This window comes from Wyeomyia smithii, chromosome 3 (assembly GCF_029784165.1).
Source record: "Wyeomyia smithii strain HCP4-BCI-WySm-NY-G18 chromosome 3, ASM2978416v1, whole genome shotgun sequence".
NCBI lineage: Eukaryota > Metazoa > Arthropoda > Insecta > Diptera > Culicidae > Wyeomyia > Wyeomyia smithii.
The window spans coordinates 58,624,442-58,643,435 of NC_073696.1; the positions used below are offsets into that span (position 1 = coordinate 58,624,442).

At 36.9% G+C, this 18,994-nt stretch overlaps 1 protein-coding gene across 1 annotated transcript; it reads right to left on the reverse strand.

Annotated features, from left to right (window-relative positions):
- Positions 1-12,522: 12,522 nt before the first annotated feature.
- On the reverse strand, positions 12,523-16,305 carry LOC129728079 (uncharacterized). Its single transcript, XM_055686459.1, has 11 exons — positions 16,148-16,305; positions 16,029-16,085; positions 15,763-15,964; positions 15,526-15,693; positions 15,360-15,454; positions 14,841-15,182; positions 14,529-14,778; positions 14,206-14,468; positions 13,558-14,144; positions 13,177-13,504; positions 12,523-13,114 (listed from the first exon to the last, which is right to left on the reverse strand). The coding sequence occupies exons 1-11, from the start codon at positions 16,203-16,205 to the stop codon at positions 12,831-12,833; spliced, it is 2,634 nt and encodes an 877-aa protein (XP_055542434.1). The 5' UTR covers positions 16,206-16,305; the 3' UTR covers positions 12,523-12,830.
- Between the last annotated feature and the right edge of the window lie 2,689 nt (positions 16,306-18,994).

The window sequence follows — 18,994 nt, forward strand, 5'->3', positions numbered from 1 at the left end:
AATATGCTATCGTACCATTTGAATGTTCCCGGTATCGCTTGTGATTGAATTGTTCGAAATTAAGAATCATTACTTTTATTTCGCTATTTATTGAGCATTTACATTACGTCAAATTTCATATTTTATACTCATATTACAACATCATTATTTTAGAACCCAAAAAGTGAATACACATTTATTGGATTGAAGCGTTCATGTAAATCTATTTTTACAAATAATAAGTTTGAATGAGAAAGGCTGGGTCTGACCGATAGGTGGATTAATTTAGGTTTTATAACAGGTTTCGCGCCAGTCTATAAAAATACAATGAAACGACCCGGACGAACACATACGATTCACATAGATTCTCTAGGATTCCTCGCATTGGATTCGTGAGCGTCATTGAAAAGGATTCCTAAAAAAAGATTCCTGAGGAATGCCCTGTATATGGCTCTAGGATTCTTGAATAAGAATCGCGAGTGGGAATCCTCCGAATCGTGTTTGCGATTCCTTTCACGATTCCGTCACCGAGTTAAAGGTATCCTGGGGATTCTTACTCAGGATTCTCTGCCTGTTAGTTAGGGGAGACTAGCAGCACTGTTCCAGAATTCTAGAAAACTTAATGGATATTGATGAAAGTTATTTCTGAACAATTTTGTCATTTTCATTTTGGAACAACAATCTATCAATAAATATGTATTAACGATTCGAAAAAAAATGTCTATGGGTAACTTCTAGATAACTACAACTCCAGTCACTCGATCTTGAAAAGATTTTTTCGCATTGCAGGATCCTGGTAAAGGATTTTCAACCGTTCTCGTATAATATTCAACCAATTTTCTAAAAAAATATCTATCGACTGTAGAAAGTATTTTTTCCGACTTTTTCATCCAAACAAGCAATCTGCTGGCCTCAACTTTTTGCCTTTCTCCTAGAAAGGTATAGCAATCACTGGAAAAACCAAAAGTATAAAAGTGGTCCCAATGGCCGAATGTCATATACCACTCGACCCCTTTCGACGAACTGAGCATTTTCTGTATGTATGTATGTATGTATGTTTGTGTGTATGTGTGTGTGTGTGTATGTATGTGCAACTTTTTTTTCTCACTCACTTTTCTCAGAGATGGCTGGACCGATTTTCATAAAATTAATTGTAAATGAAAGGTCTAGTTGCGCCATAGGTTATGTATCAATATGTAAAAATCACGAAACATCAATATCTCAGAAACCACACAGCCGATTTTAATAAAATTGGTTTCAAATGATCGGGCTGTTTCCAGAACCCTTAACTTTTGAATTTCGTAATGATTGAACATATGGCTCAAAAGTTATGTAAAGAAAAGTTATCCTGAGGTTGTTTAAACTCCCTCATTTTTCTCAGAGATGGCTGAACCGATTTTCACAAAATTAGTGTCAAATGAAAGGTCTAGTTGCCTCATAGGTTGCTATTGAATTTCATTGCAATCGGATTGTAACTTTGTCCGTTGTTCATGAAAATGTGAAATCACATAATGAAAGTAAACATATTGACTTCCTCCTAACGATCACTGGCTAATTAAAAGGTAGAAAAGTGATCCAAATGGCCGAATGTCATATACTACTCGACTCAGTTAGACGAATCGAGCATTTTCTGCATATAAGCATGTATAGGTGTATATGTTTGTGTGTGGGTGTGTACGTGTGTATATGCACCTTTTTTCGCACTCACTTTTCTCAGAGATGGTCTGACCGAACAGATTTCAATGAAATCAATTGCAAATGAAAGGTCTAGTTGCCCTATAAGACCCCATTGAATTTTATTGTAATCTGATTTCTAGTTTAGAGGTTATGTATCAAAGTGTAAAAATCACGAAACATCAATATCTCAGAAACCACACATCTGATTTGACTAAAATTAGTTTTAAATGAACGGGCTACCTTAAAAACTTAACTTTCGAATTTTATGTAGATTGAACATGTGGTTCAGAAGTTATGGAAAGAAACGTGTTCTAGAGACTATTTAATCTCACTCACTCACTGTTTCTCAAAGATGGCTGGCCCGATTTTTATAAAATTAGGGTCATATGAAAGGTCTTGTTGCCCGATAAGACCCTAATGATTTTTTTTACAAACGGATTATTACTTTGCCTGTTATGTTTAAAAATGTGAAATCCAGCTATGAAAAGAAACATATTCCAAGACAACTTACTTGGACTCACTCATATTTGTCAGAGCCCTATTGAATTTTGCAGTAATCGGACTGTAACTTCGTCTGTAATGTATCGAAACTACACAACCGATTTGAACAATATTGATATCAGATGAACGGGCTAGTTAAGGGTTAACTGATGCATTATGATTGAACACGTGGTTTCAAAGTTTGGCTGCCCCATACGTTACCTTTTCATATGATTGTACTCAAACTTAAGCAAGCGTTATGTTTTAATTTGTAAAACAACGAAAGTCTATTATCTCAAGTATTACACGATTTATTTGAACTTAACTAGTGTCATACAAATGAGTCATCTCTCAAACTTACAAATAACAAACTTCATAACAATTTGATATGCTGTTGAAAAGTTTTAGAAAGAAAAGAAATTCAAAGACTATTCAACACTTTACCTGCTTCGATCAATATATATGGCCTCAACATGATTTAAATGTGGTATCGTACTATCTGAACGTTCCCGGCATCGCTCGTGATTAAATTGTTCGAAATTAAGAGTCATTGCTTTTATTTCGCTATTTCTTAAGTACTAACATTACGTCAAATTTCATATTTTATACTTCTATTACAACATCATTATTTTAGAACCCAAAAAGTGGATAAACATTTATTGGATTTAAGCATTCATGTAAATCTATTTTTACAAATAATAAGTTTGAATGAGAAAGGCTGAGTCTGACCGCTAGGTGGATTAATTTAGGTTTTTTTTTTAAAGAAAAGATGATTCAATAGCAAAAATTAGTTATTGAAATATAAAAAGCAATCTTAACAAAATTGGACGTGCCAAGTTGCATTTCAAATTTTTCACGAGTGGTTTATTTTTGCTGAAAATAAAGAATTTTTGCTATAAAAAAAAATTAGTGCCATTCATAAGAAGATTGAGATAATAATGCATAATGCACGTTCATTGGAAAAATGTTGTTTCAAGAAAAACTTGTGTAAATATTTGAAAGTAGGATTACATTGATAAACACAGGTTTTACCCTAGAGCTCACCTTGGAAAAATGAAAAATTATAGCGTTTCAACCATTTCTGTGAGTTTTGGCGCCTCTGGAACATTAAACTTTTCTGGAGACATAAGTGGGTTTTCTCGTCAAACATAACGTTGAAACGACAAAGCCGGCAAGCAACATCTATGCGAAACTCTGACGTACTTTAATGCACTTCTGCATTCACTCCAAAATTCACAGGAATGGGTTGAAGCAATAGTCTTGCTAGGGCAACTATTTTGAGCTTTTGGGGCAACATTTTTTTGCTTTTGTCGACCAGTATTATCAGCCATTCCTTTCAAAAAAGTCCTCTTAATTTTTTCCGCTCCAATCATGTTCGAAAGCGCTATAGTAGTTTATACCACAAAAATTTAAATTCTTATTTTTTTGTTCGACCTTTAGGGTGAGACTTTCAGAAATTCAGTGGTCCAAAAATAACATTTTCCAAGCACCGTGTCTTTTTTAGCCAAGCGCCTCCATTGAAGAGTTGCAGTAGCTTTCCCAATGGAGGCGCTTGGCTACCGTGGTGTTTGATAAAAACTCATCTGATATCCTCAAGCGTCGTTCACAAATTACGCAACGCTAAAATTCAGATTTCAGACACCCTCCCCCCCCCCCCTATGTGACGATATGACTCCTTTCCCCATAAAATTACGTAACGCTGAACAGCCTGACCCCCTCCGAAAGTTTCAGTTTCGAGCAAACATCACAGTACTTCAATTACGAGCAAACATCACAGTGTACTACTCATCAGACGTCGGAAAACATTTTTTATTTTTCTCCATTACAATCTTTCTTTTTATAACAATTAAACATTTTACACTTACAAATGGCTTTGTGCATCCTATCGGTCCTGTCTGACTAAACTCTCGATGTAAGGTAAGGGAAATAGCAAGCAAATAGAAAAATACTCTAGACCGTATTGTCTTTAGACACGAAAAGTGGATCAACCTCCGAAGTTGAGTCCATAGGTGTTTCGTCAAATTCGCTATCGCAATCGCTTTCATCCGAATCGCCTTTCTTCGATCGACTTGACATTTGAACGAAATAAAACTTCATCTCTGTTTGAAATAGCGTTAATAATTATTCTAATTATATAAGCAACAGAGTTACAATAAAAAGTGATAATAATATAACACCCTTTATTTCCAACATATCTGAGAAAAAAGAGGACGAATGGCAATTTTCAATTTGAACGCCTCCATCGAGATTGCTCAAAAGCAGACGCATTGTTGTTTTTAATGATAGTGTATTACTTTGAAGCTCCACCAATTCCATAAAAAAGTGCAACCAATTTAATCGACCATTTTTGAGTTGGCAGAAATTTTGCATAGACGTTTCTATGGGCAAAAGATACCATTATGTGCTATTGGTTTAATTTTTTGAAACACGATTGATTTTTGAGAAACTTGCTATGTTGGGAAGGTATTGATGATTACAAATATTTTTAGAGCAAAAATGTTTGATAGGTGTGACGTTTTCGGCAATGTTACAGATACTAATTTTGTCTTTCCGAAAAAATATAGCCTCAATAAAAAAATTTGAAAAAGTTTCAAGAAAAATTAGAAATTCATTATCTAAAAAAGTTAATATTTTAAAAATTTATTTTTTTTTCTTCGAAAACGGACTTTCCGATCCAGGAGGAATCAGGCAAAAAGATATAACTAGAAAAAAAAATTCGGAGGGTATATTTTTTTAGAAGGAGAAGATCTCTATTGGAGATTAAAAATATTTTTACAGTCAAAACGGTTTGTTTGATTGACATGATGTCAAAGTTGTAGATAATAATTGCGTCCTTCTAAATAACATATCCTGTGGTATTTAGCAGTTTTCTCTAAGAAAAAAGATTTTTTTAATGGAGTTTTTTTAGAGAATAGATTTTCAATTTTTCTTTTAACTTTTTTTTTCAAACAAAAAATTTGTAGAAAATATTTTGTTTTCCGGAAGACAAAATTACTATCCTGAACTATGCCACAAACGTCACACCAATCAAACAATCTGTTTTGGCTCTAAAAATATTTGTTATCATCAGTACCTTCTCAAAATAGCACTTTTAAATAGCTTCTCAAAAATAAGTCGTGTTTTAAAAAAATCAAACCAATAGCACAAAATAACATATTTCGCCCTTAGAAACGTCTATGCAAAGTTTCAGCTAAATCAAAAAAGACAATTAAAAAAATAATAAAACTGGGATATTTTTTATGGAACTGCTCATTACTATTGAAAATTGAGCGTTTATAATTGTGTCAAAGTAATATTTGTTTAGTGTCTAAAGTAATATTTTAAAAGGGCGTAACATACACTTCATTCAAAATATCGTTGCTCAGAATCCTAAGAATTGCTAGAAAAACTCTCTGGAAACGAGTTAAAGGGAACTAATTTAGCTTTATAGTTTAGCAGCCTTTTCCAATCACAAAGTTAATGGTGATAGACTTTTGAAATACATCCTTTTAAGTTATTTTTAATTTAGAAAATCTGAATATATCTCGAATAATTTTCCAATTCTGCGGGATATGTTACAATAATATTGTTATGAATATTCTAGCAATTGCATTAGAACTCTTTTTTTTTTGACGTAGGACTACGTCTTTGTTTTCTATACTACATTACATTTTGTAAAATTGAAAATGAAACTGGCAAATGTTGCGTCAGATTTCAAACGATTATAGCAAGCGTACGACTTAATGCATCTTAGTCATTTATATGTCGGTAGATAGACAAAATGTGTGACAACTGTTTGATATAATGTTCAACATTGTTGCTTTACTGCTTAATGGTGAAAAAGGGGGAAAAGTTCCAAGGCCAAGCTTTCCCATACATTTTCCTCGCTATTGCCTTGCTTCCCGAGCACGCGTAACAATAACATGGACGAAATAAATTCAACGGACGGAACAATAACATGGAATACATATTCTGACTCAACAAAGTGTTTTGTTTCGTTCCTCTTTCTTGAGACTGCGTGGCCACGCCTTCAATGCAAAAAGCTACGCTCAACTCAATACAAAAGACTGCATGTAGACAAGTCAGCTTCATTCTTGTTCGTCACTCGGTAGCGAGAGGAGTATAACTGTTATAGTTACGCGACATAAGGAAACGAGAGCTGCATATTATTCAACTTTGCAACGTTGCACTTGATTTTTCGGAAAAAAAAAACAATGAACGGTATGGGAGCATCGAATGGAAGACCTGAAAGCTAAATTTTTATCAATTTTAACCAGCTGCAACAAAGGTGAACGATATTTCCGGATGCTCATGAGCTGTCAAAAGATTCAGTGGGCGTCAAACTTCAAAATGATACTTTGCAGAACATGGTGAATAAACTTTTGCTTTTTTGACTTTTGATCAGGTTTTTCCTTGATTCACTCCTATGTGCGGTGGTGCGATCATCAGCGTTCTGTAGCACACATTTCTAGTTGGAAATTATTTATTTATTTATTTATTTATTTCGTCAAACAAAAGTAGACTACATATGTTTAAAAACTAACTTACATGCTATATGCTATTTATACTAGTGGAAGCAAAAAAAAAGAGTTTATACATAATTGAATAATAATTTCTTCACTTGACGGATTATTACAATGAATGTTTTCTATCGATTTAAATTGCGCGTTGAGTTGAAATATTGTTTTAATTTAGTTCTCGACATAGAAAAGTCAATTGCTTCACAGTGTTGGTTATACACTAACATCATTTGATTAATTGGCCCGTATTTAGCATAATTGTTTCGTTGATGATTTAAAGAAAACAAAGTCCGAGTTCGTAAATTTCTAGAAGGTACATAAAGATTGAGTTTTGATAATATTTCGGGTGAATCGACACGTTGAGATACGATATCGTTAACAAATGACATCATTGCGAATTCACGACGGGCTTTTAATGATTGGATGTCAATAAGTCTGCAGCGTTCGTCATATGATGGTAGGGGAAACGACGTCCATCGTAGATTACGAAGTGCATATAACAGGACTTGTTTTTGCACTGATTCTATTCTGTTTACATGTGTTGCAGAAAACGGAGACCATACAATGCTACAGTATTCTAAAAGTGACCTGACATAGGAATTATAAAGTGTTTTTATTGTGTATGGATCTTGGAAATTATAGCAGAAACGTTTTATAAAACTGAGCATGTTACTAGCCTTATTAATAATTGTATTGTAGTGATCAGTGAATGTTAATTTTGAGTCGAGTATGACTCCTAGGTTCCTAACTCGTTCACTTTTCTCTACTACCTGATCTCCTAAGGAAATCATATTGCTTGGCATGTTTCTTTTTCTGCCAAAAGCCATCGAACTACATTTTTTAACGTTTAGCTGAAGAAGGCTTTTTTACACCAAATGTAAAAATATTTTATCTCGTTACGAAAAATATTTACATCATCAGCGTTTTTAATTTCAATGAAAAGTTTAATATCGTCGGCATAAATAAGAATTTTTACATGTTTTAGAATAAAGGAAATGTCGTTTACAAATAATATAAATAGTAGAGGGCCCCATTGAGAGCCTTGAGGAACTCCTGAGGTTTCCTGAATAGGTTTCGATATTCTACCTTTAAATTTGACTGTTTGTTGACGATCTGTCAAATACGATTCAATCCAGTTGAGTAATTGTGGATGAATTCCAATTTTTCGTAACTTGAAGAGTAGCAGGGGTATAACAATGCGATCGAAAGCTTTACTGAAGTCAGTATATAAGGTTTCAACATAATTACCTTTATCCATTGCGTTCAAAGAAAAGTTAATAAACTCGAGTAAGTTAGTTGTTGTTGAGCGCCCTTTGAAAAAATCGTGTTGCGTTGGGGTAATTCTATTTTTTATTTGGTGGAATAACTTTTTGTTTATTATTGCTTCAAAAAGCTCAGGTATACAGGAAAGAATGGCTATGCCTCGATAGTTGCTATTGTCGGTTTTTTTACCAGATTTGAACACAGGCACTAGATATGAGTTTTTCCAGAATTTCGGGAAGCAACCGGATTCCAGCGACATATTGAAAATCAAGAACAGTGGGGAAGTTAGCTCTTTAGCTAAATGTTTCATGAATGCTGGCGGAATTCCGTCTGGTCCCGGACCTTTAGACGCATCCAGAGCTTTTAAAATATCTTCAATTTCGCGTGCGCTGACATGTTCAATATTGAAATAGTTGGGAAACTCAGGAAAGTTGGTGAAGAATGTATAGTCACGATCAGATTCGGAGAAAGTTGTATAATTTTGTTGAAAAAAATCAGCAAATAGATCAGAGATGTATGCCGGGTTCTCTTCAACTTTGTCATGCAGTTGCATTTTTGAAGGAAAATTTTCAGATTTTAACTTTGATTTAACATATTTGAAAAAAATTTTTGTACAGGATTTGATTTCAAGCTCAGTCTTTAATGTGAACTCTTCAAACGCGTTACTAATGGCATCGTTTAATTCGCCGCAAATGTTAAGATAAGTTGTTAAAGCATCACGATTTTTATGAGTTTTGTATTTTTTATGTGCTTTTTGTTTTTTGTTTTTTAAGTTTTTAATTTGTCTATTGTACCAGACTGGGTATTTGGAATTGCCATGACGTCTTATTCTTTTCAATGGTATTTCGCTAATAAATAAATCAGTTAATATGTTATAAAAATTTTCTATAGCCGAATCGACGTTTCCGTCTTCAAACAATACATCTTGCCAGTTGATACTATTTAGTTTATGTTTTAATTCATCATAGTTTGCTGACTGAAAGTCAAAAACATCTTCGAATTCATATTCGTCAGGTCTTTTATTCACATGCACAAATAAAGAAAACTCTATTGCTGTATGATAAACTTCGTTCTTCCATAATGGTTGTAATGAATTCGTCACACAAAAGTCTTCACTAATGTTGGACATTAACAGATCTAGATAACAATTTTGTCCATTTTTCACATGATTTATTTGACTAAGACCAAGACTAGAGGTTTTATCAAAAAGAAGTTGCAGCGTTTCATTTTCGCCAATAATAGGAAGTAAAATGCTATGGTTATCGATGTCCGGAATAAAATCAATGTTGCGTTGGTTGAAATCACCGTATATGTGGAGTTTTACTACAGGTAACAGCTTAGATGCAATATTTTCAACAACATGAAGAAACTTTTCAAAGATTTCATTCCGCGCATTATTTGGAGGGAAATAGACAGAGACAAATACGTGTGTCTCTCCTGCTAGTTCTGCTTTCACCCAAACATGTTCGAACTCTTTAAACTGAATGGTGTCAATAAGCGCTGAATTAAAGTCTACTGACACCGCAATCAACACACCACCACCGGATTTCATTACAGATAATTGATAGTTACGATCATTTCTATAGACATTATATCGGCAACCGAAGACTTCTTCGCTGCGAACACCCTCATCCCAGCTGGTTTCGGTTGCTAAAATAACAGAAAATGAACAGGATAGTACATTTTTTTGAATTTCGTTAATTTTGTGAGCGCCTCGCATGCGGTTAAAATTTTGGCAATATACAGAGATCTCGGTAGTGGTGGGGTGTTCGAGTGTAGAAGCTAAAGAATGAGAGTCATTATTAATAGAAGTGTTTACCAGAGCAGAGCAGGTCGCGTCATTTCCTACATCTCTAGGTTGAACAAAATTATCACCAGCAACGGTCCTCTGATGAGTGAGTCAATTGCGTTGAAGACACGAGTGCCTAGATGAGCACGCAATGCATTGTGAAGTAGGAAGGTGTGCAGGATCGCTGATCATCTGGGGTTGAGAAAGTGAAAACTCGTCGTTCGCCGGGTATGGGTTAAGAGTTTCGCCTCTTTGAAATTGAATCGTAGGAATGAAGTTAGATTGAGGTCTGGAGAATCGGTCTTTCGCTGCTGCAAGAAGCACTCTGTCAGGTGGTAACAGTTGATTTGCATGGAAACGATTAGAGTTGGTGTGTTGTTGATTATTGTAGGAGTTGGTGACGTTATTCTGTTGCCTGTTGGCCATGTTATAGTTGGGGCTATTGTTATTATTCCAAAAACTGTTGTTGACGTGACGGTTGTGGTTGGTATATCTACGGTTACTATTGGTGTTGAAGTTGTAGTTGTTTCGATTGGTACTTTGATGGTTATTATCGAGATTTCTGTTAAAGTTGAGGTTGCGATTCTGGTTCTGATTGTTGTTGTTATTGTTGAAGTAGTTCTTATTGTTGCGGTTGTTGTTGGAATTGTTATAATTATTGTAGTAATTGCTGTTGTAGTTATTTCTATTGTTATTGACAGAGTTGTTGTTATTATCGTTGTTGTTGTTGTGAATGATATGGTTATGCCTAGGGTTGTTGTTTCTGTTGTAATTATTTCGCCTATAATGATTTCGTCTTCTGGCCCTCCGTTTTCTTGCTTTGTCAGCTTGTTTTTGCTGCTGCATAATACGGTGTAATTTTGTATCGTACGCTGTCCAGTCCTGTTTCCAAACTTTTCTCGAGCCAAGGAAACGCCATCCACTGTTTGGAAGATCATTTGAAGGCTGGCCGGCCATAGTTATTTCCTCTGCCACACTTGGATAGCCAATGCTGTTTTCGATGGGCATCATTCTTGGCGTGTACTCAGAAATTCTGCTGCTAATTATTCGAAATTCTTCCAAGATTTCAGGAACACTACATTGAGTCTTAGAAGTGGTCACATCGATCAAATTTTCATTAACAGCTTCAAGCTGTTCGTCGACTTTATTAGTTATTTCATCAATATGACTGGTCAGCTTATTTGTAATCGAGTTGCTAAGTATCCCAAGCGACTCAGTCATGTTAACTTTAGCGGAAGTTATAGCATCGTCGAAAAGTATCGTCACGTGGTTATTGATTTGTCTCACTACTTTTGTAGGAGAGTTCACTTTTTTAACAGACGAAAGCTCCTGTTTTAGTTCATCGAATAGAGTTTCTTGTCGTTCGAGTGCCTCTTGAACGATTCCAATTTTCTGCAATGTCGACGTCGATTTGTGTATTGCGTCGCTATGCTTTTTCACTAAGTCAGCAAGAAGAGCCTGCTGGTGTACCAGGTGACGAAAATTTAATTCCATCGCGATTCGCTCCTGGCAATCATTGCAGGCTGGCATCATGTAGGACCTAATCTGGTCTTCCTTGTTTCGTTGAACACCTGCGCACGCGGCATGGAATCGTAGGGAACACCCCTCACACTTCCATAAGTTCCGGTTGTCCGAACCCAAAACCAAAACAAATTATGGAATCGGTTTTTTTTTTCAGAACTATGAATGCTTGAAGATAAGAGTTATGAGAATTTTTACAACTACTACTAGTGTGAACTGTTCATGAAATTCTCAATGATCAATTTTACAATAACGACCAGGGCACCGAAGATAAACGGTAATGTTGCCTATGAACAGTTTATCGCAGCAAGATATAACCCTCATTTGAATTTTGAATTTTGCTAAATTGAGTGATTTTCCGGTTCATATATTCCTTTGTGCCCACTCGAACAACGTCATCGGTCCAATATTAATAACGCAAATTAGTTAATCCAAAAACCAGAGTATCGGGAAAGCAAAAAATTTTTTTTGGTGCTTATGAAAATCGCTTAGTAGTATCGAAGTTGTTTTGTTTCGTTTCTCTTTCTCGAAACTGCGTGGTCACACCTTCAATGCAAAAATCTACGCTCAACTCGATACAAAAGACTGCGTATAAAAAATTAAATTTCATTCTTGTTCATAACACGATAGCAAGTGGAGCCTTATACCTGTATGAGGTACACGGTGTATAACCAGACCGATGTCATGACAACTGTTTCCTGAAGCCGGCACCGATGATGATGGCGCTAGTGTTAAAAGTATGGTCATAAGCTCCGTCCATTGTGCCGCATGTGTTAATATACGGATTTTATGCGTGCTTCTACTATATTGAATGTAGGGCTCTCCAGAACGTGTTGAAACATGTTTGAACGTAATCACTCATGTCCTGCACAAAATCCATGAAACGTTTAAAACCAAACAATCGTTCTTCGTTGTTTGCATTTCTACACACCACTTGCAGTTGCAGCAAAAGTTGATCTCGCATGGACGGAGCTTATTCGGCTGTTTCGCAAGCACTGATCGCCTTTTGACGTATAATCGAGCCAGAGAGCCAGATAAAAACGGCTCCAAGCAAAATGTATGGGAATGACGTTCGTGACAGGGATGTGTGTATAACAGGCGTAGTGAAATATGTTAAACAAGAGTTAAAATCAATATTTATATTTGACCTACGTCACCATTTCATACAACCCCTAGGGCTGTATACCTTGTAGTATTTTTTTTTTTTCAAAAAAAGATTCTGAGTCTTAATAAAAAAAATTCTGATAAAACACCAAGCGTTCTCAACGTTTTATACATTTGTCAGGGATTTGGCATAAAAAAAAACAATTTCGCTTTCGATTTTAGAAATTTAATATACCTACTAACGGGTGACAACTAAGATTGGAATGTTTCCAAAGGTTCTCTTCCTTCACAACAAACACTCTCAGAACTAGTGGTCATATAAATTTTAATAAATTATAGTTAATAATTATCAGTGATCTATAGCTTAGCTATTATTTGGCAACTCTTTTTTTAATTATGAATTGAATTTGAATTTAAGTTATGAAGTTTCAAAATTCTAAAATATTTTTTCTTGATTTTCCAAAATCCAATTCAACAATTCCTTCTGAAATTCAAATTTTGCTTGTGTTTTTTGCTCATCAAAATACGTTGGCGTTGATCCAATCTAAGAAGGAGGAGACTCTCGTGAAAATCATGTACCGCCATTCACTGCACTCGGGTTCGTTCACCGCGAGTCCGATCAGGTATGACTCCCCGGTAGGGGAATCCCACCGAAGCTGATCAATACCTGTCATGCATGTAAAGGGCCGATTGTACGATCGTGCACAAATCTGCGAGCTTTGCACCGCCAGAGGATGCGTGCGTTGACAGTCGCTATTATACATGGCAGTCACATGCTCGAATGCCACCGGATGTTCTCGATCTTGGAATAAAGAGTTAGAAGGTTTAGGTTCATGGTTGGAATGTTAAATTGTGCGCGCTTACCTGGAAAGACCATGTTCATTACCAACGGCACGTGGGTGAGGTTTGTCCAAAGGCACGTTGGGTGAACGTGTTCACCCCAGGTAAGCGGAATCCGCAGCTTCACCAGCGCTATGTCGTTGGTATGATGTGTGCTGTTGTAATCTGGATGTTTCAAGATGCCATCTATAACGAGTCTTGCATTTTGAGACTCACCCTCACCCAGCAGTTCTACAATTTGGGGTACGGTGCGTCCCAAGCAACTGGCTGAAGTAACCACTGTTAGTTTTGTGATGATTGATCCCAGACACCGGAACTTGATACCGCTCTTAGTAGACCATCCTATTATTACCTGGAAAATAGTTTTAATCAGCACTATTCTCCATATTAACTAAATTAACTAACCATTGAAGCTGGAGGAATACTGCGCTTCATTTTCCTCACCATTTGCGGACAAGCGAGTAACTCTGGATGCATGCTATTGCGCTGTGGATTATAAGATAACGCTAGCGGGCAACATACAATTTTGCTAGACGAACAAAACTTTAGCTGTCTCCACGGTACTGAGCAATTCGCGATCGGCACACATTGACCCTCTGTTCCAGTTCCAGTTTCACATCGACTGTCTTCGTGCAAATCAGGATCGAAAAAAGTCAGCGCACTCACCGTATCCTCATAGGCCGATAACAGCACTGACTTCATCCACTCTATATGGCTAGACAAACGGGTCGCTAGAATGTACTCACCAAACCCACAATCTCTACCAAACTGGCTAAGAGCAAACGTAACGTGATATTTCCGATCTTCAACATACTTGTATTCGTTGACAGGAGAACCTAACAAGAGAAGGCAAGAGTCCGGTACTAAAAATATGTCATTCCCTATGCAAAGGTGTTCTCTGGATAGCTGCATTTTAGAATATTTTCCCGGAAGAACACAGCTGCTTTCGTTGAAAATTGTGGAAGACATTGTTAGAAGCGTCGGAGTCGCATCTGCAAGAAATGATGTGTAATCAATAATATGAAGAACCATTTCCATTTTCATATTCTCTACCAAGTACAGCTTTGTCGCCATCGTAAAAAAATTCATTGATATCGGTTCTTCCGTAACCAATGGCTCTCAAAGCAGTTTCCGGAATGTCGTGATCATGCCAAATGCAGGACGGTTGAAACGGAATCGGTAAGTCCAAAAACTCAACCATTTTAAGGATAGCTATATTGTTATACGGTTGGTTTCTACTAAATCCAGGATGGACGTGAATCTTACCAATAGGCGCGGCTTTTTCGCCGAGATACGTAACATACGTTGGGGGTACTCTGAAAATGAAAATGTTTTGCGATGCCGATCGGAAACAAAAATTTTGCATGTCATTTTACCCTTTGGAGTCGGCACATTCTGCGATGGTGAGAACAGTATCTTCGTCTATAATTACACCGTGGCAGTCATCGCGAGTGTCATTTTCCCAATAAATTTCCACAAAATGGTTCTCATGATTTATAACTGTAATTCTCATCAAGTCAGAATTATATGATGTGAAATCGACCTCTTTCAATGTGATTACAGCATCATCGTATTCCCGTAAATGGACATAGCGAAGAGCACAAATCGTTGAATTGTAAGTATTCTCTGTAATGGAATATGCCGAACATTTAGTTGTTTAAACTAAACTAACCTCGTTGTAGATTTACCATCAACTTTGGCACCTTTCTTTCGCATGGTCGATACGATCCAATCGTGATAGGGCGCTACCTTAGTGTAGACTCCGGGCGAAGAAGTTCCACAGGCCGAGCCAAACGAAGTAATCGCAACGATGAACGGAGTTATTTTGGAATTGTGCATCAGTTTTACCTGCAACGGGCCACCGGAATCACCCTCACAGGTATCCATCCTGTCGTCGACCGCACAGAGGTGCTGGTCTTGAAGTCCATGACGCAGCTTTCGGGTGTTTTCTTGATTGTAAACCTCATCACATCGGTCATTCGGCATAGGCTCCAACACCACCTTCAGCAAAATGGGTGTCTGTTCTTCCGCTAAAAATGTACATTGAATCATTCCCCCTCACACACGCAAAAGTTCGAACCATAGCAATTATTGCTTTCTGTCAATTCGCACAAATATTGTTCTGATTTCGCACAAACATTGTGCGAAAAGCACACCAGTTATCCAGTGGATACATCGGATACAAATCTATTTGTTGTTTTACATACCAAATCCAGTTTTCCCCCAACCAGTTGCTTCAAGCTTCCGAAATCTAATTTCATCATCCAACCATAAGCAGGCAGGAGCTACCGTATCATGCAGTCTACGAAAATTAAAAAAACAAAGACAAACATTACATAACTAACACCAAAACAAACCCACTACACAAAGTACCTAACATTTTTCTCCAGCCTCAGCAACGCGATGTCGTGATAGTAGCTGGCATACTTGTGCTCTGGATGTCTAATGATTTCCGCAATTTTCAACTGCTGGGCGTACATATCATCATCGGCGCTAAAGAGATTGATGTCGCCGAATCTAACCACATCCGGTGCCTGATTGCTGTCGGAAAATACACTTATGTTAATTCGTTACCTTAACGCTGGAAGACTATTTAACACAAAATTAAACCTCGAGTCTACGGCACAATGTGCCGCTGTTAGAACAAAGTTATTCCAAATCAGTGTCCCACCGCACTGCCACAATATTGTACCATTGACCTGTGACCATCCTATCGCTCCCATGTGGGCGAACTCCTTCAAAGGAACTGGCATACCGAATGCAGGCTTAACCTCTGGTTCTTCCAGTAATTTATAAAATCGTAGATGACAATCTAAAGTAAATCGATATCAACGTCAACTTTTAGAACAGGTCAAAAATTTAAAAAAAGTTTTTACCATCCAAAGTTGTCCGCTCATTAGGAAACATCTGAACTGAGACTCCTTTCTGGGTAGCTTCATGTAAATACATTTAACGTAAATGTCTGACAATATCTTATGAACCTAAATTTGCTTACCTCCCAATACGAACGAAAGACTTATGCAAAAAAGGGCGCGCACCGAAAAAATCTCCATTTTGCAAACGGTTGAAAATCCACAACAAAATTAAGAAAAGCGCAATGCCGAAACGATCCTCCTTACACGGCGTAGCGATCGTAACTGATCTGGCTCGTAAGCACATATTACAGATAAGACGATAATGTAATGAGGAAAACCCGATTGTAACAGATGCAAAACAAAAACCTGCCTTCCGTATGTATTTAGCTTAAACCCTGACTGAAGTGCATCGACAGTAATGAATGAAACTACTATCAATATGTATTACTTATAGACCTGAGAATACGAATTGCATTAAACTGTTCTTCGCGGTGCTTAACCACTTCTACACGGCTTACAGTGCGGTAGGCTGAAACAGTGTTTAGGGTACTCCTGGCAGCACAAAGATTTTTGCATTAAGTGCCACATGAACATGTGTTTTGGTGATTTGTGACAGGTTTTTCCTAAAAGTACTTAGAATATGTGTAATTATAGTGCAAATATATGTGTATTGTTCATTGCTCTTCTAATTTATTGCAACCACCTGGTGAATTAATTTTCATCAAAACATGAATGTTAAACTGATGAATTCACTTCAATTTATTAGCTATCTTAAAGCAAAAATGAGTACTGCGGAGGCGGCAAAATCAATCCAATTCAAATGCAAAATTTTGTCACAAAGGTAGTAAAATGTTGACATTGATGACAAAGGACTCTTGATCCTACCGATCAAGTGATTGCAGTTCGTTGCTGTCCAGTTATTACTGAACACCCTAAAACTCAAGGGACTTGCGTAGGGGAATTATAGTTGGCGGGACTCCGGACGAACAGTAATGTTCACCGGGCTTGAGCGGTGATCTTTGGGTATGCAATCAGACAAGGCACAGCACTCTAACACACGGGAGGCCCATCCGCTTTCAAACACATCACCACAGACGTGTTTGCTCTGCCCGTTGTATTTCGACATCAGCATTAGCATATGCGCATTTGTCAAATTGGGAACCGCAAAAAATATAGGAGATTGCATGACAACGCCCAAGACGGTGTTGTCGTGCGATGACTGTTATTGGATTGGAAATTTGAAATGACCGTTTTTTGTGGCGATGAGCCTAGGTACAAGTGTTACGTCTGTTAGTCTGTGACTCCCCTATTTTTCGATGTACGAAAAAAAAAATAACGCGGTTTGCTACTATTCTTTAGGGCTACTATTTTAGGTTTCCGAATATGAAAAAATGCATAATATCAAAATGTAAAATACATTATACAAGGTTAGTGATGAATGATCACTCTGAACGTCATATTTTTCAACCTAAGATATAAAATCAAATTTCTTTAAAACTCAAATTGGAATTGTTCTTGAAAAAATAAAACAAGAACATTATGATACAACGAAGAACCTCTAAAGTTATGTTAAGGTCACTGAGAAAAAACTGTTAAGTAAAAAACGGAAACATGTGTAAAAATATGCATGTGTGTGATTGTGTGCGAACTCGCAAGATTGAGCCGCAAACTATTGCGATGCTTGGTTTCGCTCTTTTGCTCTTTGAATGCTCATTAGGCCTCATTTTGTCAAGGAGGCAGAATTCGCACAAGTCATATGTGAAGCACTTGTAGAGATACTTAGGTTCCAGTGTTACGTCTGTTAGTCTGTGGTGCTAGTGTTACTAACGTAAAGTACTGGAATCGTCCGAACGATGATTTTATTGAAAATTTGTTCGAAGTGTTATGTCTGTTAGTCTGTGCTAGCACCATCTGCTGCCGTGTTCACGCTGCGTCATGTATTTCGACATCAGCGCTAGCGTTACTGCATGTGTAAAATTGGGGAACCACAAAATATGTATGAGATTGCAATGCAATAAACCTTCAAGTGGCGGAATCATAGCTCAAATTCTTATTGTGTTCATGAGCAGAATCATACTTCCAGCTGACTTGAAAATACGCATAATTTTATCGACCATTTTTGTTTCGAATGAAACTTTGTACACGTAATGTGCTTAGAAAACTGAGCATTTTCACAGATGGAGAGATTTCTCAGACACATGAGTTATTTTCTTGAAGAACGTATGTGTTCTTGCTTAGGTTTTATTCAAAACATTGTACCTTAGAAACAGTTGGTTGTATAGAAAACTGTCTGAGAATGGGTTGTAGGGAAATAATGAAGCCTTATAAAAAAACACCGTGAAAAAAAAATTTCTTGACTAACAAAAATTAAATCAGCACAAAATTTCAATTCAGAAAAAGAGTTAAATTTTCTTTTATTTTTTTAAGAAACTTGAAGCACAGACTAACAGACGTAACACTGGATTCTAGCTCCATCGCCACAAAAAACGTTCATTTCAAATTTTTAATCGAATAACAGTCATCGCGCGGAAACACCGTCCAGGGCGCTGTCATGCAATTTCATACATATTTTGTGGTTCGCCATTTGACACATGCAGTAACGCTAGCGCTGATGTCGAAATACAGAACGCAGCGCGAACACGGCAGCAGATAGGGTTAACCACGAAAGACCAAGGGGAGGTACGGGGGGTATAAAAAGTGATCAAAATATGACCACGTGGTTTAGGAACGGCCCCAAACGAGCATGTAAAATCTGAGCCAAACGAACAAGAACGGTAACACATTGACAGATATTGCTTGCTATTTGCTTGCCTATTTTAGTTTTCTGCTTCTGCACTATTACATTAAAAAAATACATTTCGACATCATTGAAAACAAAAATGGTAGTTACGGACCCTCCTCTAAATTTTGGCATGTGTCAAGTGTTGCAGTTATCGAACGGCATTCGATAACTGCAATGTAAACATGTTGCAGTTATCGAAAGACGA

Bases quoted from the DNA above. Each gene is read 5' to 3' on its own strand.
- LOC129728079 (XM_055686459.1), bottom strand. From the start codon at position 16,205: ATGGAGATTTTTTCGGTGCGCGCCCTTTTTTGCATAAGTCTTTCGTTC. The intron at 15,455-15,525 runs GTACTTTGTGTA...TAATTTTCGTAG, and splicing joins AGGCTGGAGAAAAATGTTAG to ACTGCATGATACGGTAGCTC. The intron at 14,779-14,840 runs GTAAATCTACAA...ATTCCATTACAG, and splicing joins GAAAGGTGCCAAAGTTGATG to AGAATACTTACAATTCAACG.